Raw genomic sequence first — 22402 nt, forward strand, 5'->3', positions numbered from 1 at the left:
ACTTGCCCAAGCAAAGAAGTAGAAAATGGAAAAAAAGTGAAAAAAAAGTAAAAATCATTTTATAATAATTAAATAAAATAAAAGTACCCTAATCAGCCCAATTATTTATAAAAACCAAATGAAGAATATAAAACACTAAAAAAAGTACATATTTGTATCACCGCGTTCGTATTAATCTGTACAATAAATCTAAAACAATATTGAACCTACTAGGTGAACGACCTAAAAAAAAACACGAAAAACTTCCCGTAATATACAATTTTTAATCAAATACCCTCACAAAAAATGTTCTAAAAAGTGATCAAAAAAAGTTACGTGCCCTTATATGATACGACTGAAAAGAAGAACTAGACCTGTCAACAGAAAAATACAAACGTTATGCCCCTTAAAATTTGGCGATAGTAAAAACAATGTGATTTTCTCCAATATTGGTTTTGCTCAGTAAAATTAAACAAAGATAAGAAAAAACATAAATGAGGTATCACTGTAATCATAGTTAACCAGAGAAAAAAGATAAAATATTATTTTTATGTTATGGCGAGCGGGGGGGGGGGGGAGTGCTAAAGATCCAAAATAAAAATGGATAATTTTGTTTGTATCCCCATTGAAATAGTTAATAAAATTTCATGAATAAGCTATAGACCCCCAAAATGAATTATATATACATTGTATCTCACCTCGCAAATAATAAGCCTCATATGTTCACATTACCCCAAAAAATAAAAATTTTATAGCCTGTACATTGTGACAATACAAATCTGCACTGAATAGCGCTGCTTTGATCCTATGCCCGGCCGTGCGCCCATACAGCAGTTTACCACCACATATGGGGTGTTGATACACTCCAGGAGAAATTGGGCATCAAACTTTGCAGAGCATTTCATCATTTTAGTCATTGTGAAAGTGTAATTTTTGGCCTAGATGAATATATTTTTCAAAAAAAGTCAAAAGTTTCTAAATCGCACTTCCATTTTGTTTTAACCCATTTGAAAAACTTAATAGATTTAATAGTAGTTTTTTTTACATACATTGAGGGTGTTGTGTATATAGTGGGGTCATTTATGGAGTTTTAGTATTGTTTAGGCTTTTCGAAATCACTTGAAAGCTGAGTTGTCCCTCCAAATGTGAGTTTTGGCGATTTTCATAACATCCTAGAAAAATGAAAGGACGCATAAAGTATCATTCAACATAAAGCAGACATTCTGGAAATGTTAGTTATTTAGCTTTTGGGGTAGTTTTACTACCTGTCTGGAATGCAGAACATTTCAAACTTTGAAAATGAAGATTTTCAATGAAATGCAAAACTTATCAGTTAAATTTTACCACTACCATGAAGTACAATGTATCTTGAGAAAACAAACTCAAGATCACCAGGATATGTTAGAGCATTCCAAAGTTATAACCAATTATAATTAAAAATCGAGTCTGGTCATTGAGTTGAAAACATGCGTCGTGATAAGGGGTTAATGTTGGCACAAGTTCCAGGGGTTGCAACTGGATAACTTTCAACTTATGGTTTGATGGAAAACACAACTGTCACAAAATTTAATGTAGAATTTTGCTTATAAAACTTTCTTTTTCAAAAATGACATTGCACACATTTGATAAAATATTTGAATAGGATAGATTTCCAGATTTCTAGAATTGATCCTAAAATGTAGATCATTTTATAATATTCATTTCAGATTCATCACTAATTATTCATTCATTGAATAATTCACCTATTGGGGACATTATTGACACAAAAATAAACATGTCACCTGTCAGATTGCTTATTTAGATTTTCCCAAATTACCAGAGGTCCTTGGATTTAATTTCCTAATTTGCATTTAGTTAATTAAAATGTAATTGTGTTGATTAAAAAAGTGCCTTTAGATATGTCTCAGTTGATTGCCACAAATGTTTCATTATAAGCCAATGGTAATACATTGAAAGTCTGTAAACCAATTACTTTTATGAATAATTTACATTGTACAATATTATTTTGTAGTGATTATACAGTGACAATTTTCTTGATTTATTAACCATATAATGGTACTATTACCATACAACTATTTGTTTCAGCACTTTGTAACTCTGGCTTTAATGCCTTTAATATAAAATCAAAATAATAAGGTCTGCAGCTCTTATGAAAACTTGTGTCTTCTTGGTTGCCTACTACTATTTTCTGTCTATGGTCTCTGATCACTAACATACTGAGATTAACTTAAATTTTTAATTTAGGTACAGGACAAATTAAATAGTCATAAAAAGTTATCAATCAATGGTACAAATGAGTGAAGTACTAAGCAGCTGTTCAATAAGACTGGACTACAATTTGTAGACAATACAGACAGTTCCCATGTTATGTACAGGATAGGTTCTGTTGGTTTGTTGAATTTGTAGTCGGAACTGTATATTTTATAATTGTAACCCCAGCTAGATTTTTTTGCTCTCTGTTACAATTTCAGACACCTTTGATAACTGTTACAGCTGATCATTGTAGCCTAAGGCTAAAGTACAGTAAATTACCAACATCCAGAGGTCCATTTGTCTGTAGTTTGAAAATACAGGCAGTCCCCGGGTTACGTACAAGATGGGGTCCGGGGGTTTGTTCTTAAGTTGAATTTGTATGTAAGTCGAAACTGTATATTTTATAATTGTAGATCCAAACAAAAAAAATTTTGGCCCCAGTGATAATTGGAGTTTAAACTTTTTTTGCTGTAATGGGACCAAGGATTATCCATGAAGCTTCATTACAGACACCTTACAGCTGCTTATTGCAATCTGGGACTATAGTAAAGCATTCAGAAAGCTTTACCAGAGGTCAGAGGGGTCTGTCTGTAACTATGGGTTGTCTGTAAGTCGGGTGTCTTTAAGTAGGGGACCGCCTGTACAAAGGAAATCTACCATTTGCTTTTATGTATTATAAACCAAACACACCTTGAGAATGTTGTAGCTACAGTGATGCAGGAACATATCTTAGTTCCTGAACTGAGTGGTTTTGCTGAAAAAAACAATTATAAAACTATGATAATGAGGCTCTGTCGTTCCCGTGGCTGCCCCAGCGATCTCCTCTTACCCTTATTATGCACCGCTCCAAAGATTATCACCCGCGATCGGTGCAAGAACCGACCACAGGTGATAGCGATGGGTCTTTGCTGCAATATGCAGCAAAGCCCATTGCTGTATGAAGAGGGCTCAGTCCGTGAGCCCTCTTCATACACCTTTCATAGCTCTGTGGCAGATATATCCACCGCAGAGCGTGAAGGGGTTAAATACATATGCAAGCAGTTTGCACTGAAAAGAATATGCAAAGTCCAACAGAAAGCTGGCACACGGCGCTTAGTAAATGAGCCCCAATATCCTTGTTGTTTCTTGTTGAAAAAGAAACTGAGATATCTACTGTTAATCAAGATCTGTATTTAAAAATAAAATTTTCATTGTAATTGTAACAATAGATATCTCCAGTCCTGGAACCTAGAAGTGTCTAGGTGACATGGTTTAGAAGATATGACCATTTATAATGACAAGATGACACAGGAATTGTGTTTTTATGAAGTGTTCCCTGAGAACTTTATATTGGCAGCAGTATTGTACATTATGCCTTGAATGGAATTTTGTCCTGCATACTAATGTTATCCATAAAATTACTTGTTTGTCTTGATAGGCGCTCAGGAGAGCAAATCTGGAGTGTCTCCATATTTCTGCTATTTTTCCTGCTTCTTTATGGAATTCTTGGTGTGCAGATGTTTGGGACTTTTACATATCATTGTGTAACAAATGATACACAGACGGGGTAAGTGAGTAGTTTAATAACAATGAAGATGTGCTCTATTGATGATGGTTAATAATATGTAAATATGTAAGGGTAACATATGGGGGGGGGGGGGAATCTGCACGCTATTACCCTCCAAGTATTATATATAGCAAGCATTTTAAAGTGTTACAGTCATTTCAAGTGTTTCCTTTATTAAGAAATGTAGATGGTAAAGTCCCTGCTAACAAAAGTGAAATGATTTCCTATATTCCGTGAAACATTGGCCATGCATTGTCCTGTTTCATGGACTGTTTATTATATACTAGCTGTAGCCTCCTGCGTTGCATGGGATAGTAAATAACTGCTCTTTACAAAATAGAATGGGTTAACAAAAAATATTTCACATATATATATGTATATGACTCAGTCTCTGTCTCTCTTTGTCTGTCTGCCTATCTCTCTCTCTCTCTCTCTCTCTCTGATCTGTGATTGGTTGCAGACAATGGCTTCTGTAGATGGTGGTTAGTAACTGTATTTTAGAAAGCACAGGGTGAAAATCTTGACTCAAAACCTAGTCTGTGATGTTCCCTGAGTCATAGGCAGTGGCTGTGCAAATGTTGGTGACTTATAAAGGGAACGGTGCAGATTTCTTTAGCTGACATACATCCACACACCCACATACACTTAGCTTTATATATAAGATGATGCAAATCACTACTATGTAGCGAAACAGCAGCATCAAACTGTAAGCATGATAATAGTTTGGCACTGTTGTTCTGACACCTTAGCCCTGCCCCTGCCTCAGCTCTTCATTATCTTCTAGACATGGGTATACATTAGATTCATCAGGGTGTGGTTATAAGTTAATCTAATACATCATTTCCATAATTCATGTACTTTCAAATATATTAGTTTATATTACACTATATGGCAGTGGGAGCAAATGTTATAGACACGGCATGCCAAAAATACAACCAAAACCCACTTTGTCAGGTTCGCTAGGGAGAATGCTGGGACTTCTGGTGGTGCCAGCAGCGTTCTCCGAACCCCGGCGCGTGTCCGCGCAAACTCCACCTCTCGTCCTGGGCAGCGGCTGCTAAGATCTCGCGCTGTCTAGGAGTGGCTGGGACTTGAACCTCTGCTTGGTGCCTGTTGTTCTGCACCGTGAGGGGTTAATTCCCAGATGCTGTCCAGCTCCTATCAGGTTCTGGAGGTGGAGTTCTGGCTGCATAAATTGCAGCTTCACTAGTCACCTGTGCCAGTGTTTGAAATCTCTTTCTCCACTTGCTTGCTGCACTAGGTTGTATTGCTCTGTATCTGTATTGTTGTTACCTCGGCTAGTTTTTGACATTGACTATTTGCTTACTGACTTTGCTATTGACGTACCCTCCCGTTGTGACTCCGGCTAGTTTACGATTCTTTTGTGTTTTATGTTCGTCAGTCTGTTTGTATTTCCCTTCCCGCACTTAAACCAGAGTATTCCGAGTCTTCAAGTAGTCGCCCCACGGTTTAGCGTGGGGGGGCTATAGGAAGGGACAGAGGCTGGGGCAAGCTCAGGGCACACTATCCCCTGTCTTTTGTGTACCCAATCCTAACAGAAACACTGGCCACTCACAGGTCTGCATCCTGTATCCGACCTGCTACATTCTCTCCTTCCATGGAGCCTTTGTCAGCTGTGGTCGCTCAGGTCCAGACCCTAACTCAGCTTGTTCAGGATCTAGCTTCCCGTCTCCAAATTCAGGAATCTATGCAGGTTCCACAACAGACATCACCGCAGGATCCACTGCCACCCATGCCTGAACCTAAGGTTCCTCTCCCTGATGTGTTTTTTGGTGACCGTAAGAAATTTTTTTCATTTCGGGAGGGCTGTAAACTTTACTTTTCTTTACGCCCTCGTTCATCGGGCACAGAGATTCAAAGGGTGGGCGTGGTAAGTTCCCTGTTGCGTGGGGATCCGCAAAATTGGGCTTTTTCTCTCCCACCTGACTCTCCATCCCGTTCTTCTCTTGACGCTTTTTTTTCTGCTTTAGGCCAGATTTATGACGAACCTGACCGCCGAGCACTTGCAGTTTCCCACCTTAGATCTCTGTGTCAGGGAAAACGGACAGCAGAAGATTATTGTGCCCAGTTCAGACAGTATGTGACTGACTCGCAATGGAATGACTGCGCCCTAAAGGACCAATTTATGTCCGGACTGTCAGACCGAGTACAGGACTTAGTCTTAGCTTATGCCGAGCCTCAGACATTAGATGATGCTATGACTCTGGTCATCCGAGTTGATCGTCGCCTAAGATCCAGGCGATCACCTCGGGTGTCCTCTGACTATCAGCCAGCGGCCAATCTGTCTCCGGGTAGTCCAGAATTGGAATCCATGGAGCTGGATAGCATCTCTCCTGCACAGCGGAAGCAACATCGAATGAGACATCATCTTTGTTTCTACTGTGGAAGTCCTGATCATCAGGTCAACACCTGTTCCAAGAGGCAGCAGCAGGAAAACTTCCGCTCCTAAGCAGTAGTCGGGGGGACTGCTTAGGAGCTCAGGTACTCCCAATTGTGTCTAGAATGTATTTACCTTGTACTATTAAGTTTCAGTCTGTTTCCTGCACTGGTCGCGCCTTTTTGCATTCAGGTGCTGCGTCTAATTTAATTGATTATAGTTTTGTCTCTCAGTTTCGCATGTCATTGATTCCATTGTCCACTCCTATCCAGATGTCGGGTGCGGATTTGACCCCTCTACAGGCAGGGTTGATTAAATTCCGAACCCCGCAGATAAAACTTATGGTAGGAGCTATGCATGTAGAATGGTGTTCTTTCCTAGTTATGGAAAACCTGTCTGAAAATGTCATTCTTGGTCTACCCTGGCTCCGGATCCATAATCCGGTAATCAATTGGGAAACTCTGGAGCTGGTTCATTGGGGTCCTCACTGTAAGGATCACCTGTCCAGAGTTTCATTATGTACAGTAGTGGCGGAAGATCAGAGTCTTCCAGGTTTTCTCTCTGATTACTCAGATGTGTTTTCAAAACCCTTATCCCAAGTACTTCCTCCTCACAGGGAGTTTGATTGTAAAATTGACCTTCTTCCTGATGCTAGATTGCCAAAGGGTCGTATATATAACCTGTCGGTACCTGAACGGGAGGCACTGAAGAGTTATATTGATGAGAGTTTGGCAATCGGACATATCCGTCCTTCTGAGTCGCCCACTGGGGCCGGGTTCTTTTTTGTTGAGAAAAAAGACGGTGGTTTACGGCCGTGTATTGATTATCGAGAATTAAACAAGATAACGGTAAAAAACTCAGGTCCTCTCCCCTTGATCCCGGATCTCTTAAATCAGGTTTCTGGGGCCCAAGTTTTCTCCAAATTAGATCTCAGAGGGGCTTATAACCTGATTCGGATCCGGGAAGGGGATGAGTGGAAAACCGCATTTAATACACCTTTGGGACACTTTGAATACCTGGTTATGCCCTTTGGTTTGAGTAATGCCCCAGCGGTTTTTCAAGGGTTTATGAACTCCATCTTTCATGATTACATCGGTGTGTTTATGGTGGTTTATCTAGACGATATTTTGATTTTCTCTCCTGATATGGTTTCTCACCAGCAACACCTCCGCCAAGTACTTACCAGGTTGCGCAAAAACCACCTCTTCGCTAAGCTGGAAAAGTGTGTTTTTTGCGTCCAGAAGGTTTCCTTCTTAGGTTATGTTGTGACTCCCTCTGATGTACAGATGGATCCGAGTAAGGTTCAGGCGCTCACGGACTGGGTTCGGCCTACCAATCTTAAGGCCCTACAACGTTTTTTAGGTTTCGCTAACTATTATCGGAACTTTATAAAGAACTTTTCCGTGATCGCCAAACCCCTCACGGATCTAACCCGTAAGGGTGCTGATCCGAACAATTGGTCCCCTGCCGCTTGCTCAGCGTTTGAAACTTTAAAAGCGGCATTCTCGTCAGCCCCAGTCTTGGTTCAACCTGACCTCTCTCTACCATTTGTTGTGGAGGTGGATGCCTCCGAGGTAGGAGTTGGTGCAGTGTTGTCTCAGGGGTCCTCCACTCTCACCAGACTTAGGCCCTGTGCATATTTCTCTAGAAAGTTTTCCTCTTGTGAGAGGAATTATGATATTGGTAATCGAGAGCTCCTTGCCATTAAGTGGGCATTTGAAGTCTGGCGACACTTTTTGGAGGGAGCTCTTCATCCGATCACTGTGCTCACGGATCATAAGAACTTAGTATATTTGGATACTGCTAAACGTTTGAACTCACGTCAGGCTAGGTGGGCCTTGTTTTTCTCTCGCTTCAATTTTGTGGTCACCTACCGACCTGGGTCAAAAAATGTGAAGGCTGATGCCTTGTCCCGTAGCTTCGGGACTCCTGAGCTTCCAGAGGCTACTGACAGTAATATTTTGTCTCCAAGGGTTGTGCTGGCAGCTGTCTCCTCCCACCTCTCCTCTCAAATTTTAGCAGGACAAAGATCTGCACCTAAAGACCTTCCGGAAGGCAAATTATTTGTTCCTCTTTCTTGTCGTTTGAGAGTGTTGGAGGAGACGCATTGCTCGGTGTTGGCAGGTCATCCGGGAATGCGGAGTACCTTGGATCTCTTGAAGAGAAGTTACTGGTGGCCTCACATGACTAAGGATGTGCACGCATTTGTCCAAGCCTGTCAGGTCTGTGCGCGAGGAAAGACTCCCAGGAGACGTCCTGAGGGGCCTCTTCTTCCGCTTTCAGTTCCCACCAGGCCGTGGTCTAAAGTATCTATGGACTTTGTCACTGTTCTGCCAGCGTCTCAAGGCTGTACAGTGGTTTGGGTAGTAGTGGACCGTTTCTCTAAAATGGGACACTTTGTTCCATTAAAAAAGTTACCTTCAGCTGAAGAATTAGCTGAATTGTTTATACAGAATATTGTACGCCTCCATGGTATACCAGATGATATTGTGTCAGATAGGGGCGTACAATTTGTTTCCAAATTTTGGCGAGCATTTTGTTCTAGACTGGAAGTTAATTTATCGTTCTCGTCGGCGTTTCACCCTGAGTCTAATGGTCAGTCCGAGAGGATGAATCAGGAGATGATTCAATATCTGCGACTCTTTGTCTCGGACAGTCAGGACCAGTGGGTGAAATTCCTTCCGTTGGCAGAATTTGCTATTAATAACCACAGTAGTTCTTCCACACAGGTATCTCCGTTTTTCTGCAATTATGGTTTTCATCCTCGTTTCTCTTTTTCATCTGTGCCTGTCTCTAATATTCCTCGAGCGGAAGCTATTACATCCAAGTTGCGCTCACTCTGGTCACAGGTTCGGGGGAATATTCAGAGGGCACAAAATTCTATGGCCCAACAAACTAAAAGAAGGCGCACTAACTCCGATACGTTTGTGGTGGGGGATAAAGTGTGGTTATCCACGAAAAACCTTAAATTGAAGGTCCCCTCTTTGAAGTTTGCTCCCAGGTTTGTGGGTCCGTTTGTTGTTACGCATATTGTTAACCCGGTTTCCTTCAAGATTACACTTCCAGCAGGGTGGCGGGTCCATAACACCTTCCATAAGAGTCTTCTGAAGCGCTATGTTGAGCCTGTTTTGCCTCTTTCTGACCTTCCTTCTCCATCTATTGTGGAGGGGAATCTGGAATTTGAGGTAGAAAAAATTGTGAATTCCAGATGGGTAGGTAACTCCCTGCAGTACCTGGTCCATTGGAAAGGTTTTGGTCCTGAGGATAGGTCTTGGGTTCCGGCTAGAGATGTTCATGCTCCACGGTTACTCAGGTTGTTTCATCAGACCTACCCTCAGAAGCCATCTTTAAGATCTAGGGGTCCGAAGGCCCCCCGTCAGGGGGGGGGTACTGTCAGGTTCGCTAGGGAGAATGCTGGGACTTCTGGTGGTGCCAGCAGCGTTCTCCGAACCCCGGCGCGTGTCCGCGCAAACTCCACCTCTCGTCCTGGGCAGCGGCTGCTAAGATCTCGCGCTGTCTAGGAGTGGCTGGGACTTGAACCTCTGCTTGGTGCCTGTTGTTCTGCACCGTGAGGGGTTAATTCCCAGATGCTGTCCAGCTCCTATCAGGTTCTGGAGGTGGAGTTCTGGCTGCATAAATTGCAGCTTCACTAGTCACCTGTGCCAGTGTTTGAAATCTCTTTCTCCACTTGCTTGCTGCACTAGGTTGTATTGCTCTGTATCTGTATTGTTGTTACCTCGGCTAGTTTTTGACATTGACTATTTGCTTACTGACTTTGCTATTGACGTACCCTCCCGTTGTGACTCCGGCTAGTTTACGATTCTTTTGTGTTTTATGTTCGTCAGTCTGTTTGTATTTCCCTTCCCGCACTTAAACCAGAGTATTCCGAGTCTTCAAGTAGTCGCCCCACGGTTTAGCGTGGGGGGGCTATAGGAAGGGACAGAGGCTGGGGCAAGCTCAGGGCACACTATCCCCTGTCTTTTGTGTACCCAATCCTAACACACTTCTTTTTCATTAAGAGTTACCATGGCAATTTAAGCAGTAGCTTATTTTTAACTGCTGTCCCTCAGCTTTCAATCATATAAGCTGGACCTTGAGTCCTGGCTGGTAAACTCTTTGCTGGGGCATTGCCCTGGGTTCCCACAAAGAGGGCTCTAAGGGCCGCCACTGGTACCTGTGCAATAGGTTGGGCACCACTTCTTTATGGGATGTATTGCATTGATAGATATTGAACACAGCAGATATGTAGCATTGCTTTCTTTTTGTGTAAAGACATGTTTTTTATTCCATTTTTCATGATAAAACCAAAGCTGCACTGAAATAAGTGTGAAGTATCTTCAAATGTTCTCTTCCTTTATTATTCAATCATGATTTTGGCTTCAAAAACTGTGGAAACGGACATGGTTGTAATTTAATTGTCAAACATTATTTTTACATATATTTTGAATTACAATTAGAGTATTGCCACAGTATAATATTGAAATTGTGAATCACAACAAATAGTACTACACAGAAAACAAATGTCAGATTCAGCAAAACACTTTTCCGTTTGACCTGAGTTACTCTTTCTATGGCTGGCTGCAAGCAAACAATTTCCGAGTGTGTTAATGGACCCTTGTGCTGGTTAGACAATAGTTACACTGCCAGTGCTACTGTTTTGCCAGCAGACAGGGAGTGCTTGCATCATATTTTTCCAGTCCTGTGCAATGTCCACAGGCTGAACACATTGGTTTGTAAAAGCCCTTACCTTGTAAATTTGGCTTTATATTTTTTCTTAATTACTTTTAAAGTATTTAACTGTGAATAATGTTGTACATTGTTAGTATGGATTGTGAAAAGTGGACAGTATAGTTAAAGGGAATCACATGGATTTAGTATTGCACATCAAGCAGACTTAACCCTTGGGGTATGTCCCATATCCATAGAATTATGGAGATTTTTTTTTCAAATAAACACATAGCAGTATCAGTAGTATAACTATTCATAAAAATATTAAGCGTAACAAAAACAGTAGGGAGAACTGAATGACGGTGAAATGACAATTTAAGCTGTGAACTATCCAAAGAAGCATATATGCATTCACTTAATTCCTATCTAAAACAGTGGATTCAAGGATCAAGTAGTGGGACAATGTAGTAGGATCTTTTTAACCATTTTCCCATTGTTCATTAAACCTAGTATGCAGGTATGCAAGACTCTCCTAGTACGGTAAGTTCAGCCATGGACTTTTCTGGGATTTCCACATCCCCGCAATCCTAGTTAAAGCTATAAGAACAATATGGCCTACTACCGTTCAGACATTTGGAAGGAAGTCACAGATATCAATGCCTACATATACTGACTGTAGTATGGGAGTATATGGTACAATCAATCAGACAACCCAGGGTTAAAGTACCCTAAGGTGTCTGAAAAATAGTAAAAACCAAAAAAAAATCCCTTTTTCCTATAACTGATATAAATATGAATAAACAGTAAAAATCTTAAACATGTTGGGTATCACCGCATCCCAAAATGTCCAATCTATCAAAATATAACAGTTTTCCCCGTGGTAAACCTCGTAACGGTAAATAACGCCCAATGCCACTTTTTTTGCCATTTTGAAAAATTTAACAAATTCTATAAAAAATGTTCAAAAGGCCTTACAGCCCTTAAAGTGGTAGCATTGAAAACATAATCAAAAGTCGCATAAAAAGACATCACCCACAGCTCCGTAGACTGTAGTATAAAAAAGTTATTAGTGCCAGAATATGGCAGAATTAAGAATTTTCCTTTTTACACATGGTTTTAATTTTTGTAAATGTATGAAAACAAACGTATATAAATTTGGTATCCCCATGATCGCACCAACCCAAAGCATGAAGGACATATGTCATTTGGGGCATACTGTGAAAGCCGTAAAATCCAAGCCCACAAAAAATGCATTTTTTCACTATTTTTACTGCACTATTTTTGGATTTTTTTTTCCTGCCTCCCAGTACATGGCATGGAATATTATACCATCACTATAAAGTGCAATTTGTTACAGAAAAAAAAACAAACCCTCACACTGCTCTTTACATGGAAAAATAAAAAAGTTTTAGATTTTTGAAAGTGGGGAGTAAAAAATGGTAATGCAAAAACCAAAAAGGGCCTCATCAGGAAGAGATTAAGTAAAGTTTATTGGGAAAATGGAAAGAAAATTCAAAGCAGTGGAAATTACAAAAAACACATAGTTGCACACTTTATTTATTTATTATATAAGCAGAAGGTTTTTTGTTTAATTTGTTAAAAGGGTAGTCTAGTTTTAGCAAAGAAATGCTGTAATGACAATGTATATAATTTTCCAAATACTTTATGTATCATTCCCTCCGTTTTCTGTTTTCTAGGAAACTTCATTGTCTCCTTCCCTTGGATAAAAAGGAGTCTATGGTCATGTGATGTCACACAGGTGCACATGGCAAGGGACATGTTTTTATTCATAGGAAGTTAATAATGAAGTTTCCGATAGAATGGCTGCAAGAACATTTAGTTGTGGAAACCTTTAACCATGTTACTCATTATTGGTAATAACATGCTGTGGATAAAGAAGACAAGACATTTTGAGGAAAATTGGCTCATGTAACATACCAACTATTAAATGTGGATTGCAAGCCCAGAATACTGCTTAGGCTACATTCACACGGACGTATAAAAACAGCCGTATACGTACCGTTTTTTTACGGGTTACATACGGCCACATTCCTTTCAATGGACAATACGTCCAACCATTTATATTGCCGTTTTTGACACTGGAGTGTACGGACCGTATACTGGCCGTATAAAAATATAGAGCATGTCCTATTTTCTCCCGTATTTCAGTTCTGTATGCCCTAAAAGTCTATGGGCATGTATAAAATACGGGTTAAATACGTGCTGCATACGGATGAAAAACGTCACGTATTTATACAGAAATACAGCCTGTAGATACAGGACTGGAGAAATACATGTCCGTGTGAATGCAGCCTAAGTCAAGTCATTGGCGTGACACATTCATTTATATATGAACATGAAGACTATGATTCATGTGAGTCAGCTCGGGTGACTCAATTGAAGATGTAACGTAGGTGGATAAATGGGGATGGAAAACTCTTTGTGTCAGCAATGCATATAAAAAAGCTGGTGCTGAAAACAAAGCTAAATGGAAGATGGTGAAATCAACAAAAAAGGCAAATGAGGATTTTTATATGCGCTGGCATATAATATAAGTTTCCAATATGTAAGGCTAGAAAAATAAAACCAGATTGCATGTTTACAATCACAAAATTGAAACATTTCAATAAACTCTTCAATTAATACTGTATTAACTAGATGTATGAGTTACTGTATGCTCCATTCCAGCACCATGGCTCCCATCACTGCAGTGTTCAGCTGGGGCTAGTGAAGGGCTCCAGCAATCACATGCAACCAGCATACAAAATATCGACATTTTTGGAAATGTTTTCTCTTTTTTTGTTATGATGTTCACTGTGCAGTACAAATAGTGGGGCGTTCTCTGCGGTGGATTCGGGTCTTCCTGCGATTCACTAAGGTAGTTCCTCCGACGTCCACCAGGTGGCGCTGCTGCGCTGAAGTTCCCCGAGGCCCGCCGGAATGCCCTGAAATTCACCGGCCTATACCTGGTGAAGGTAAGCGCGAGTCCCGCATTTTTTAAAATGCTGCGGTTTTTCCGAATCCGTCGGGTTTTTGCTCGGCCACCCCCCCCCCATTTCCGTCGCGTGCATGCCGGCGCCAATGCGCCAAAATCCGACCGCGTGCACCAAAATCCCGGGGCAATAAAGGGAAAATCGGTGCAAATCGGAAATATTCGGGTAACATGTCGGGAAAACGCAAATTGGGCCCTTAGTAAATGACCCCCAATGTGTCAGGTTTATTGAAACAGCTCTCTATACACATTATTTGGATCTACATGACATCAGAAATGGAGCCCACTGCACTCCCTTTTCAACAAAATAAACTTGCAAATTACTTTTCTATATCATATATAACAAGTTGCTGCATTTTTTTTTAATTCATTGAAAAATGTATAAACCATAAAAAACTTGACTTATCATGTGCTAGAATAAGGACTGGAGGTAGTTCAAATGGGGTAGTCACAGTACCCCAAATGTTATGTCAGTGCCAGGATCGGTGGCAGTGGATCCTCTGTCATCCTCTTACGATGACTTAAGCCAACACCTGGGGCCGGAGTCTAAGTGGTACCTGGTTTTCACCAGAGCCCACCAAAAGGCAGGTTGGACTTGTTGCGGCGTGGTACCATCAGGTCATTCCACAGGCGTGAATTTGTCTGCGGTGACAGCCTAGATGAAGTACAGAATCGTAAGGTTGGGGACAGACAGGAATGGAATCGAGGCCACAACAGGAAATCAGGATAATCGCACAGGGCATCTGACAAGCTTTCCCTGAGACTATAAGGCACAAAGATTCGGTAGGGTGTACAGGGAGAGCCAGGTTTATATAGAATTCTGGGAAATGGCCAGCGCCAATTAACGATGCACTGGCCCCTTAAATCTTTCTAAGCTGGCACGTGGGCTCTGGGGCATGGGGACGCGGAACAGTACCAGGAACAGGAGTGGGGACAGGTAAGAAGTGCGGGTGCCACGCTAATGAACACGACGGGGCACAGATGAGTCCATGACATGAGATCTCTCGGGTCACGGGAGCATTGTGACAGTCAGGAACTGCAAAACATAAATCAAAGCACACATTCAGATGTAGGATTACACATATTCAAGTAGATCTTAGGTTATCTGCACCCATTGCAGATTGTCATGCGGCAAATCCATATGAAAATGTGCATCAAATATGCATGTTTTTCTCATGAAGATTTCCATGCTATTTTTTTTTCTACCTATTTTGATATACCTGATCAGCAAAACATAGGAAGTGAGTGACACAATGGTAAAGGTTGCGGATCTTATAGCCATCTAACCAGTTCAATCAGTTATCTAATGCTAGAGTAGCACTGTAATACTAGTAGTTACTGTTTTGTTTCATTGTCAGTCTCACTAAAACAAGCTGTTCCTTTTTTTAAATTAGCTTTATTATATTGTAACTCACATGTCTTTGTTTTTCATCCACTGATGAAATGTGTTGTACGCTGTATGCTAAAGGTCCACTAAAAAAGTTGGTGCACACTGTCGGGGAAGTGCAGAGGGTGCCAGATTCATGAAGAATGTGTGCCAGAAATCATGCATTTTGCAGCATCTGCACACTACAAATTTTTAGTAAATGTGCCCCACTGTGTTTTATGACATTTTTGCAACAATGTGCACTTACACCATATGTATGCCACCGTTTTTAATGCTTACTGTATATTTACCTGATGAAGGCCCCCGTCCAAAGCCAAAACCCATTGTAATTTTATAATAAAAAATAGAAACAAAACTATAGGCTAGCTATGCTAAAAAGCACAATCTGAAATATTGGCAGGATGTCTGGTTAAATTGACCACATTATGGTACATGGCAGTTGGTTCCCTCCATGACTCCTCGGAGGGCGCTGTGCAGCACAGTGACAGCTGAGAGCCTATTAAAGGTCTTTCATTAGTTATTCTAAATTACAGTCTTTTTGAGACAGACCGTAATATAGAAGCAGTATAACTACAATATACAGCGACACAGTTGTATTGCAGTATATTGTATAAGTGATCAAACCCCCCAAGGTTCAAGTACCCCAGAAGGGTTAAATTAATAGAAAAAACAAATTTAAAAAGTTTTAAAAAATATGAAATAAATAATAACCCCCTTTCCCTAGAACACATATAAACATAAAAATACAAGTTATTATGAACATGTCATTTATCGCCATGTCTCAAAATTATTAAATTTAAATTTATTATCTATTAACATCTGAAAACAAATATTCCCACTGGTGAACCCTGTAACAGAAAATAGCAACTAAATATATTAATCCACACTTTTTTGCCATATTGCCTTCAATAAAAATTTGAATAAAAAGTGATCAAAAGGTTGTACAGTTTTCAAAATAGTATAAATGAAAACAGCATCCCATCCCTCAAACCATGGCACCTTACACAGCTCCGTACACTGAAGTATGAAAACGTTATAATTGTCAGAATGTGTCAATGCAAGGCATATTTTTTATAAATGCAAGATTCTTGAATTTTTTTAAAGGTATTTATACATAACTAAACTATATAAATTTGGTATCACTGGGATCCAAAGAATAACAGCGAGGTGTCCTCTCAACTGTACCTTGAAAGCCATACAAATAAAGCCCATCAGAATATGGAGCAACTGTGTTTTTTTTGCCAATTTCACCACTACTGGATTTTTTTCCAGCTTTTTAGTACATGGCACAGAATATTAAATGGTGCCACAAAATAAAAGTTGTCTTGCAAGCTCACCTATAGCGTTGTAAATGAAAAATCAAAAAGTTATGGCTTTTGGAAGGAGAGGAGCGAAAAAAAGAAACTCAAAAACCTGAAAAACTTGGTCTGGAAGGGATTAAAAAAAATCTCTTTTAGGGCAGTCAGGGTTTATTGGGATATGGCATTAGGTGCTTTTCTAAAGATTACAAATGGGCCAGAAGAGTGTTGCCCATTTAAAAAATATATAGACTCCCCTGTTACTGTATGACTTTGCTTCAACTATTTATTTCATAGGGTAGCAGCCTGTAGACCGTTAACTGTGAAATCTGATGTTATATTAGTATTCTTTTTGTCGCTAACACTATAGTTAATACATTATTCAAAAAAATAAATAAAGGGAACACCTAAACAACACAATATAACTCCAAATGGATCAAACTTCTGTGAAATCAAACTGTCCACTTAGGAAACAACTTTGATTAACAAGGGCAGCACATTTGTCTTTGTACAGAACAAAGTATTCAATGAGAATATTTCTCAGTGTTGCCTTTATTTTTTTGAGTAGTGTATTATGAATTTGTAAATGAAATGTCTTTTTATGTGTAAAGATTTATATTTTTATTAGCAAAAATTTAATAAAGCATTAAAGAAAAGAAAAACGAAGCTGGATGGTTTTTACACTTGCACATTTCTAACTACAGGCAGTCCCCGGGTTACATAAAAGATAGGGTCTGTAGGTTTGTTCTTAAGTTGAATTTGTATGTAAGTCGGAACTGTATATTTTATCATTGTAATACCAGCCATAGCTTTTTTGGTCTCTGTGACAATTGGATTTTAAAAATGTTGTCACAAGAATGAGGATTAATACTAAAGCTTCATTACAGACACATTTGATAACTGTTACAGTTGTGTATTGTAGCCTGGGACTAAAGTACAATAAATAACCAATATCCAGAGATCCGTTTGTAACTAGGGGTCGTATGTAAGTCGAGTGTTCTTAAGTAGGGGACCACCTGTATTAGAAAGATTTACAATACACAGAAAAAAATAATATTTGGAACCTGGCTAAATTTAGGAGACTTTTAAATGTGTAGTCAAAGTTTACTCGGCATTGAACTTTCTACATTGGAGAAAAAGAGAGACAGGAGAACAGAGATATGCTATTTTAGGATGGAGAAAGGTCAGAGCCTCCCAGCTGATTTTGTCATTTTATTGCAATGGTCATTCAAAGCTCAATGGAAATTGATTTGAGCGTGATGCCATAATTGGTATGGAGAATGTCAGTTTTTGAATGAATTGGATAAAGATTTAATAGTAATACAGTTTTTACCAGTTGAGACCCAGTTAAAAATAGCTGAAATATTTCTAAAAAGCTAAAGCCCTAGGGTTCATTAAGTGCTTGACTGATAACTGATTTGTGGACGGCAGATGTTGACCAAGCTCAGCTGGCCTAAGTAATTATTTTGCTAGTGCCATAAAATAAAATCTCCCCAACCATTAGCCAGCTGTCTCATTGGTTGAGGTAATAGGTGTTAGGAAATTAAATTGTGAACTTCATATTCCCATGTAATTCATTTTGAATGGGTAACAGTGGGACATGGAAATGGACAATATACAGTGGGTACAGAAAGTATTCAGACCTATTTACATTTTTTACTCCTTGTTTTATTGCAGCCAATTAGTAAGATCAAAGAAGTTATTTTTTTGCTCAATAATGTATACTCTGCACTCAATCTTCACAGAAATAAACAGAAATGTAGATATTTTTGCTAAGTTTTTAAACAAGAAATACTGAAATATCACATGGTCATGAATATTCAGACCCTTTGCTGTGACACTCATATTTAACTTATAAGCTATCCATTTAATTCTGATCCATTTGATTCTTGAGATGATTCTACTCCTTCAATGGAGTCCAGCTGTGTTTAATTAAACTGATTGGACTTGATTAGGAAAGACACACACCTGTCTATGTAAGACTTTGCAGCTCACAGTGCATGTCAGAGTATCATGAGGTCTAAGGAACTGCCCAAGCAGCTCAGAGACAGAACTGTGGCAAGGTACAGATCTGGCCAAGGTTGCAGAAGAATTTCTTCAGCACTCAAGGTTCCTAAGAGCACAGTGGCCTCCATAATTAACCTTCCAACAAGACAATTACCCTAAGCAAACAGCTAAAATAACAAAGCAGTGGCTTCAGAACAACTATTTGACCATTTTTGACTGGCCCAGCCTGAGCCCTGACCTTAACACAATTGAACATCTTTGGAGAAACATAAAAATGGCTGTCAACCTGATGGAACCGGAGAGGATCTGCAAAGTAGAAAGGCAGAGGATCCCCAAATCCAGGTGTGAAAAACTTGTTGCATCATTCCCAAGAAGATTCATGGCTCTGCTAGTTTCTACTAAATACTGAGCAAATAGTCTTATATACTTATAATCATGTGATATTTCAGTTTTCTTTGTTTAAAAAATTAGCAAAAATATCTACATTTCTGGGGGGTTTTTCTGTCAAGAAAAATTTAAAGGGGTCTCAATACTTTCCGTATACACGGTATAGCATTATTTTTAAAGTGTGGAACTTTAAATATATCAGGCTAAAGGTGTACTCAAAGCAGATATCCAATAAATAAAAAAATGTTGAAAATCAGTGGTAAAGCAGTGTTTTTTTCAAAGAGGTGGCATTTTAGAAAGATTTCACCATGCTGTATTTGTTTATCCCATAATACATCAGTTATTATAACAAAATGTTGTTCTGCTCTTTTATTGTATGAACATATTGGCAACTTGGTGTCACCAGTGCAGTGTTTCTTTCTTTGTTACTACCCACTTGAGGGCCTTTTGTACGGTGTGGTACCAGCTTGGTTCTACTCACTTTTTTGTGATTTTTCCACAATTAAAAATGTGCTGGTCCTTTTAGTTTCTATTTTATACTAGCTAAGAAATAAGACAAAGTAGTACTGAAAGGTTACATCGCTATGATATACAGCATGGTTTCTCATTTTTATTTCATTGAAATTTGTGGCAAGACCTTGTGATTGAATAACTATTTCTCGTTGACCACTTTAAAATGTTCATTTTTTTCTATAATTTTGCTGTAACAGCATAGCCATGGTGTGAGATCCTATTTACCACATTTACCATTTATGTTATTGTACTAAAACTGAAAAACAAATATCTGAAATATTTTATATTTTTTATGAGGGTTCTGTCTAATTTCTAAGCATTCATGGCGTTTTTGTGTTAGCGTTTTATTGATAAGTGCACTGTATTCTCTGCTCTTTATTTGAATGTATTATTTGTTTTATAATTATTACAGTAACGTAACTTGGAATAATCTTGCAATTCCGGATACACACTGTTCACCAAATGGAGAAGGATACCAGTGTCCTCAAGGCTTTAAGTGTATGGATCTGAAAGACCTTGGGCTGACCAGACAAGAGCTTGGATACAGTGGATTTAATGAGATAGGTATGTGAAGATTTTTCTGTCCATGTTAATGGAAACCATCCAGGTTGTGACAGTAAAACATTTCTCCAAACACTCTATGACCTTAAAATAAGCATGTATATGTTTTAATCTTGCTTCTGCTCTATAGTGTACTAGGGAATTCTGCAATATATATTTCATACGCCTCAACTTTTGTGTTGAAGAAAGAGATAAAGTATGCAGTGTGAAGCTTAATTGCACCTACTCGCCTCTTCTCGTTCCCTGAAAAAGTCCTATTTCCTCTTTTTTTACTGCTGAGTGCAGCTCTGAAGTTGGCAGGCGCAATGATGGGTCCCTGGTTAACCAATGCATCCAACTCTATGATGCCCAGGTCGCTTGGTTTAAGGGCTTTCTGAATTCTGTCTTTGCAGTAAGGTTGACAAAAAGCACAGATGTCAGAGGGAGAGCAGTGGGTCATTACAGTTGATAAAATAGAAATATGTAAAGTTTTCCTGGGTCAGAAAAAAATACCTGTAAAGGCAATCTCCTTAAAGAGGACCTGTCACCCCTGAAAAATACCCCCACCAAATTTGTTTCCCCTAATCCTGTCCCCAGCCCCTTTAGTTTTAATTGATCCAACCTCTTACCGAATAAGAGGTCGGATCGACACACAGGTTCCTTGGCAGTCGGCCATATTCATGAGGGGCCAGCCAACACACCCCTTCCATGCCCCTGTCAGTCAGGGACATGCAAGAATCGCCGGCAGCAGCGCATGTATGGTGCAATTGCTGCCGGCTCTATGCGATGCGGCGCGCTGACAGCGGCCACAGAGAGGCTTATTCACTGTGCCGGTTGAATGTTCGGCCGGCGCTGTGAATAAGCCACTTTCAGCGTGCCACATCGCATAGAGCATCTACAGTCTTCACATAGTCATAGTTTCCTACACTATACTGACATGGAACAATGATTGCAAAATAAAATTGTCTATACTATCCCATGTCATTTCATTAAACAAGATGTTATTAGTCATTTTATTAAACAAGATAGTATTCTCAGTTATGTCTTAGAAATGATTTCTCTACTTTCCTTGCTTTGAATATTGAAAACAAAATTGAAAACATAGATACAGCATATATAGAAAAAACTATTTAGTTTACACCGAATATTGAAAACTAATTTTTTCATAGATAACTGAAAGCATATATCTGGTTGGTCTAGCTATAATTACAGATAAAGTCACATACCGGTATATTTTATTGCTCCATAAGTAAGTTACTTGCTGTGTATGCCTAAGGTGTGTATTACTGTATCAGTTTTTGTGGCATCAGAATATCTTAGAATCTTCAATCTGCTAATCCTCCTATTTAACATTTGCTCTTCTACTCTGCATTTTTATGGTGACCAGTTTCCTTTAAAAGCAGTTTTAAAAAAAGGCAAAAAAATACTTGAGGTAATGCCCTCACACAGCTGGGCTTGGTGATTTCTCCTGCCAGCCAATACCTATTTTTAGTTTACATAAATGTAAGGGGCTTGTTTTCTGCGTAACAATTTGGACATCCTAGTGGCACCATTTAAAGGGAACCTGTCAGCGGGATTTGGGACACTAAACAACCCACTGGACTTTGTGGACTGGTGGTTTAGTGTCCCAAACTGCCCCCTACACAGTTGTAGCAAGAAAATAAAAACATTTATACTTTCCTTCCACCTGAGCCCCCAACACCTGCGCGTTGCAGCTAGTGAAGCTGGCTTAGTACACCCCGGCTTTACTGTGCAAGTGCCAGAGATAAGCCGCATGCACAGTGAAGTCGGGATCCTGCCATAGCTACACTTCTCGCAGCGTGAGAGGAGGAGCCAAGTTCTGCTGATATGAGTTCAATGTGCCTTTTTGGACTCACATCCAGGTAAGTAAAAATGTTGTTTTGTTATTTTTTTCATTGTATTCACTCACAGCTTTATATCCAGGTCAATTTGGAACCCTTAATTACAGGTCCATAGGGACGTGTAGGTGCTTTAGGTCCCAAATTGACCTGACAATTTAATCTTCCATGCAATGTACTCCTAAGCTGGAAAAAGATTCCAAATCTGGTGCAATATAAAAAATATGCATTTGCACCATATTCGTGAGTTCTTTTGTTTTTATCGCAAATGACAAATCTTTTTTTTTTTTGTTTATTATGTTTTAATATATTTTTAAAAGAATCTTTTGCACAAAAGCACAATTTAGCTGCATCATCATTTTCTCATACCCATAACTTTTTTTTATAGTTTGGTGTATGGAGCTGTGCAAGGTGTCATTTTTTGGGAGGACCCGCTGAAGTTTTCGTGGATGCCATTTAGGGGACCGCATGACTTATCACTTTTAATTTACAGCTTTATATTTGGCAAAAAAAACAGTGATACAGACATTTGGCCATTTATTTTATTACAAGGTTCACCACTTGGGTTAATTATT

General features: G+C 39.4%; 1 protein-coding gene across 2 annotated transcripts in view; it reads left to right on the forward strand.

The window, feature by feature from the left end:
- NALCN (sodium leak channel, non-selective) overlaps nucleotides 1-22402 on the forward strand; it is a 306335-nt gene that overhangs the window by 58417 nt on the left and 225516 nt on the right. For both annotated transcript variants that reach the window (XM_072135500.1, XM_072135501.1), the window contains 2 exons: nucleotides 3650-3778; nucleotides 19841-19992. In XM_072135500.1, coding sequence (XP_071991601.1) covers nucleotides 3650-3778; nucleotides 19841-19992 — 281 coding nt within the window. The remainder of the gene's footprint in view (nucleotides 1-3649; nucleotides 3779-19840; nucleotides 19993-22402) is intronic.

This window comes from Engystomops pustulosus, chromosome 2, assembly GCF_040894005.1.
Source record: "Engystomops pustulosus chromosome 2, aEngPut4.maternal, whole genome shotgun sequence".
In the NCBI taxonomy this organism is placed as follows: Eukaryota; Metazoa; Chordata; class Amphibia; order Anura; family Leptodactylidae; genus Engystomops; species Engystomops pustulosus.